The sequence below is a fragment of the Vollenhovia emeryi genome, unplaced genomic scaffold (genome assembly GCF_000949405.1).
Source record: "Vollenhovia emeryi isolate VEMERY1.0 unplaced genomic scaffold, V.emery_V1.0 DF939266.1, whole genome shotgun sequence".
NCBI lineage: Eukaryota > Metazoa > Arthropoda > Insecta > Hymenoptera > Formicidae > Vollenhovia > Vollenhovia emeryi.
In genome coordinates, this window is record NW_011967100.1 from 520,855 (window position 1) to 526,610 (window position 5,756).

Genomic DNA, 5,756 nt, shown 5'->3' on the forward strand with positions numbered 1-5,756 from the left:
GCAAATACCACACATTTTTCTATCAGTGTAGAGTTTTGCTGTTCCAACAGAAGGCTGCGTTTTAAGACCGGCAAATATAATAGGCGTGGGATTCACCGAGTTGGATAAAGTATTTTACAATTCACACAGAATTATTACTAAGCGAAGATTTTCGTCAGTCGACCTTATCGCTACGCTTACACCTAACATAGTAACGGAAAAGAAATGAGTAGTACAATCTCTCGCGGATGTAACAACAGATTTTCATAAACCACGAACTTTAATAGGTATTAAAACATTCATGGCAGTCTCTAAAACGCAATATTGGCAAAAGTATGCGCATTCACCGCGATTTAATCCACTCTCAGGCGTTTCCTTTAATATTAGTGCAGTCTTTGTTTTAGAGGTTTATCCCTCGAGTTTCTGTATCGATAACGAGAATAAATAAATAGAGAACGACGAACGATGCGTTACGAAGTTTACGTCAAAGCTAAATTCCCTCAACCGCGGATTATTGCGTGTACCTTTAATAAACCTCTTTGATAACTTATAAGACATGTTGCTTTTTTTCTTGAGGACAGAAACAGTCGCATCATCCTGGCGCAAAAGGAGAAACTTGGCCCGCCTGACCGACTAACGAGCGTAATTATGGAAAGCTCAGTATTGCGCGAAACACACAGCTGCTGTAATGATGTAACTTGGAAATTACCTTTAGGAATTGCTCACGCGGGAGCAATTAATACGCGACGCTCTCGGGAGCAATGCCTCAAAGCGTTAACCGTAATTTCAATTCATTAACGACTACTAACGCGCAAGACACTTGCTAGCTCGGCAAAGAAATTGAGAGTAATGCTCGCTGCAATGAGCGCGGAAAATTGCGGGTTATATGTTGAAAATTACTTTAACTCGGAGATATTATACGGTTCACGGGGATCAAATTAAACCGCAGGTGTAACCGGCGTCTTTCGCAAGATTGAATCATCCGTGCCCTTTCCCGCCGCGTCGATATTGATAAAAGCACTTATGTGTATATGTGTCGAGGAAAGTCCCATATTATGAGATAGGCTCCTAATACGAAATAGCGGGGTTCCCGCTCAATTAATAGACATCATCCGTCGGCTCCACCGTGAATTTATCGCCCTTGGAGTAAAATCTGTTTAGTGGAAAATTTCATTGTTAGATCGTGTAATCGTTGCGAAGAGAGATTTGTGATTGAATTTGGACGTTGAAAACCTGCTATCTCATATTAGAAGCGTATCTTATAGCAAGAGACTTTCCTCTGTATATAAATTGTAAAAATTCGTGATATCAATCGATTTCGAGTCATTCGCGTATCTTAAGGCCTGTGTCCACGATGTCGGTCCAAATTCCAGTTTCGAGAAATATGCACAATTAACTTGCAGCTATTCCATAAAAGCTGCAAGCTGATTGGCTACACATTTCTCGAGACCAGAACTTGGGCCGAGTTCTAGCACCGTGGACGCAGGCCTTTATCGACGGTGTAACATCGATGATTCTCGGGCAATGTTTAAAATAATTTTGTAAAATGAGAGCTAACGAGAGTTAAGATGCCAGCGGTATCGGCGTGTGAAGAACATCTATGCTCTCCAGGGTTAAACATCTAAGACAAGAGGGTCCGTCATCTGTTTTGAACGTCGTAAACTGACTCTCGCTCGTGCGGACAACGTTCTTATAAATTATTTCGCCGCCACGACGTCTCTCTGCGTCGCGTACGCTGTCTTTGTGGCAAGTATTAATTCGTCCACGTTATTTCTCGTTTACCAACGCTCTCGGGACACCCACGCGGGGACCACGGCGTGGCCTGTGCATTAAATTGCGCAGAAAGAATGCGACTGTAATATGGAAAGAAAAAAACAATGGATCTCCCGCGAGTTCCACAAGCGGTTACATTCTTAATTCAGAGCGTGTCCCCCGTTGTGTCCGATTCTCGTGTTGTCACGAGACAGCCTTATCCCATTCCGCAACGTCGTGGCGAGAAGCGGAGCGATGCTGGCAAGGAGTTACGGGCTCCTTCGACCCAGACGACCTGCACCCGACGTATCCTAGCGCCGGGTGATATATATTCGAGGACGCGGCGCCGCGACACGCGCTGGCTTGAGAGTCCACTCGAGTTACGCGAGCGGTGTAACTATTGAAAATTATGTGACCGCCTTATCGCGCGGCCTCGCGCTCACGTCCCGGGGCCGGGCGTTAAAGTCTTCGGGCACGACCGAGCAAAGATGCCGTGACGTCGGTCCCCCGGTCCCCCCGAATTGGCAACGCGCGCTTCCTCGATACACTGTTTCGTCACCGGAGATACAGAGTCTTCTGCTTCGGCACGAAATCTATTATTCCATTATTACACGATACGACTTACGACCGATTGTCTTGGTTAGGCCCCATTATTTCACTCTGACGTTTCCTCTATGCATCCGATGTGAGCGAGCGGACTAAATCGAGTCCCCGGTCAATTTATCATGGCGTTCGCACGCAGGGAAGCCAGATAGAAACGAAATGAAATCCCCCGCCGTCCGTGGGACCGCTTGGAGGTCATACGGTCCGCGGAGATTTTACCTCCCGAACGTCGGGGGCTCAGAGGCAGATGGTAATACGTCTTTTCCTTTTTCTCCGGGCTGTTGCAGATATCCAGGAGTTTTACGAGCTGACGCTGCTCGACGAGTCGAAATCGGTGCAGCAGAAAACGGCGGAGACGATCCGCATCGCGGACAAATGGGAAGCCAGCGACGGGCCAATCACGCCGACCTTCGCCCAGAACGACGTGAGTACAAGTTAGAAGTTTGCCCTTTCCCCCTACCCGCCCCATCCCCCCCCCCTTTTACATTCATATGCATGCGCGCCGCTCGCGGATCGCCGTTGCGAATTTCCCCGGGAGAAGATAGAGAGGCGCGACGCGTCGAAGCCAGTAATAAATCTCGATGAGCCGGTAATAAATCTCAATTCCGACGCGCGGCGAGAATGAAGTTTCCCCGTGCACGCGCTCGTTTCGTTTATTCCGAACCAAATTGTCGGGGGGTTGAAATCCCGACGATGTCGGCGCGATGGCGGAAAATATTTCGAACGTAGCGCGTGGGTGCCGCGTCGATCATACCTCGCGCGCCGGTGCCGGTGCAGCCGCGGCGTAATTAGCGCTGGCAATTATAATCGACGAGTCGATTGGACCGCGGGATATCGCGCGGGTCCAATCAATCGGTCGGCCCGCCGGTTTCAATTGCTAATTGCGGACCGCCGGCAACGCGCCGGCATGCGCCGTTGCGACGCGGCGTATCGACACCGATGTCGTAATGGCGAACGATCGACGTGACGTTCAGCCGGCACGACGATTACGTACAGCGGCCGCATGCACCTTCGATCACGTACGCTCGGCTCTTCCGGATTAATTCGATCGTTAGAGCAACGTCGCGAGAACGTCGGAAATATTCACGCCAGTGACTGTCCCGCGAGGGATTGAATAAATCGCGCGCTTGTGCGCCTCTGGGAAAGGATTTTCGAAGAACACCGTTTGTTCGCCGCGGCTTATCGATCGCATTTAGTGAAATTTGTGCGACGTTCAAAAAATAATCAATAGAACGTGCCATTGTAATGACGATTGTTTAACACGGTAATTATCGTAAACACGTAGCGACTGTTTTCGTCGCTGAAAATATTATATTGTAAATCCGAATAATGTATGAATCGACTTTGTCCATTTTCAATTACTGTCACGTTTCCAGCTAATATCCGCCTTTTTCCCCCCCGTTCGAATTTTTTGAAATGCAATTGACGGTTATTATGTTCTATATGAGTTTATAAATTTTTTATTTATTTCCCGTTGAAAAGGGCAGTCGCATTGCGCGACAGGACGAAAGCGACGAAAATATATATTGTTATATTGACCGGTCGCGCATCAATTATTTCAACGACGCTACTTTTCAAAAATAATTTTGGGAAACCACTCGAACGCCACGCCCGGCGTAATCAAATCGGCGCTGCTATTTACGCGCCCCCGAATTGCAGCAGTAATTTCCAACTAAATTAATACGTCTTTCAACACAATCTGCAACATAATCAATCTTCAACATAATCTCGCTTGAACAGCGCTGCTCTCGGCGCGTATGAAGAACACTGATACGGCAAGCTGTCAGCAGCAGCAGCAGCAGCAGCAGCGGAACAGTAGAGTTACGAGAGATGCGCGCGAGGGAAGGAGTATCTTTGTATTTTTATCGCCGTGCATTTTCGGCCCCCTTTGAATGCGCGGCGTCCGCGGGCGACGTTTATACAGCGCGTTCCGGACGCGCGCGTTTCAACGCACGCGGGGCGGGGATCCCCGTCGCGCGCGTGCAGAAAACCCGTGAAATTCTCGCGGGAGAAAACGGAACGGCGAAGGAAGCCGGCGACTTTCGCCGTGCAAAGGCGACGTTAATCGTCCGAGCTTAACGCCTTTCGGATATACCTTCCGGTGGGAGACACGCGCGAGATCTGCCACGGCGGGTCCAGTAATAACGTCGCCATTTTACTCCCGCGCGAGGGCACCGTCGAGCGAAAAATTAAAGGAGTACAAACGCACCGCGCGCGTTCCTCCCTCCCCCCCCCCTCCTCCGCCTCCCCGTTAATATTTTCCGATATTTTAAATAAAGGCGCCCCCGCATTTTCTTTACGGCGTGCAACTACGGAGGGAAGAACAAAGCGAAATATTAATGAGGCTTCCCGGGTTTGCGCTCGTTTTATTTATAATTACGCCGGTGCGCGCACGCCGGCCGGGCAAAGGCGGATTACGCCGCGGATAACAATGTTTCGTCCTGAACGAAGTATCCGCCCCCTCCTCCCACACCCTCGCCCTCTCGCTCCCTTCGTGCGCGTAATAAGCTGCAGGATGGGGGCGGACTGTCGACGCGCGTGCAGTATGTACGTACACCCTGCGCCGCATATGGGCACGCGCTCTAATATGTAGTACCCGCGCGGTCAAGTAAACGTTATTGCATATATCGGTGCTGCGATTGGATTAGTCCGTCACGCGCGGCATCCCTCCATAATTTGATCGGGATTCGGTCCGCGCTCCGTTTTTTTTTCTTCGGGTGTCGTCGGCTTCGCCTAGTTTCTTTGCCCGATCTTTATGTAATTTCCGAGGGGGAAACCGCTGACCAAAATCTTGTACACCAATGCCCACCGATGCCCAGTGGACATTACTTTATTTTATTTTAATTTATTCAGTTAACTATATAATGCCTCAGCAAGGCCCAATGCCCAAACTAATGGCGAAAAGAATGCCTAGTAATGCCTAGTAATGCCCAGTGATGCCGCAAATCTGTACTCCACAATGCCCTCAGCGGTTCCCCCCCCCCCTCGGTAATTTTGCAGAATCTCATTTTACCGTTCAGAAAATGTTTATGTTATCCTTTAGGAAAGTTTTGGTTAATTTTACGGTAGACATCGTCTCGAAGCTTGCATTAACTTTTCCGAGTAATACACAACGTAGGGAGATTTGAGAGTCCGGTTTCACCAATCTCAGTTTAATTCACGTGCGTCTTTCCAGAGTAACTGTTGGAAAGAGACAAAGAATTAAGCTAGGCTTAAAGTTAAGCGACGATTTGGCGGAACCGGGCCTTATATACCGCGAATCAGTGTGAAACATTGTGGCGACCAATGACGCGGGCGAATCAATACATTGCAATTCGTTGCTAGCGCGCGCTAAATGCAATTCGCAGAAATTGCGTTGTAATTAAAGTTCAGTGCGCTCTATCACGGAACGCGTCATCACTCTGAGCAGCTCGAATAAAACG

General features: G+C 49.0%; 1 protein-coding gene across 1 annotated transcript in view; it reads left to right on the plus strand.

The window, feature by feature from the left end:
* LOC105559517 (myb-like protein Q) overlaps positions 1–2,777 on the plus strand; it is a 29,389-nt gene extending 26,612 nt beyond the window's left edge. The window contains exon 2 of the mRNA XM_012007871.1: positions 2,622–2,777. Within this exon, the coding sequence (XP_011863261.1) occupies positions 2,622–2,773 (152 nt within the window). The 3' untranslated portion in view covers positions 2,774–2,777. The remainder of the gene's footprint in view (positions 1–2,621) is intronic.
* The last annotated feature ends 2,979 nt before the right edge of the window (positions 2,778–5,756 follow it).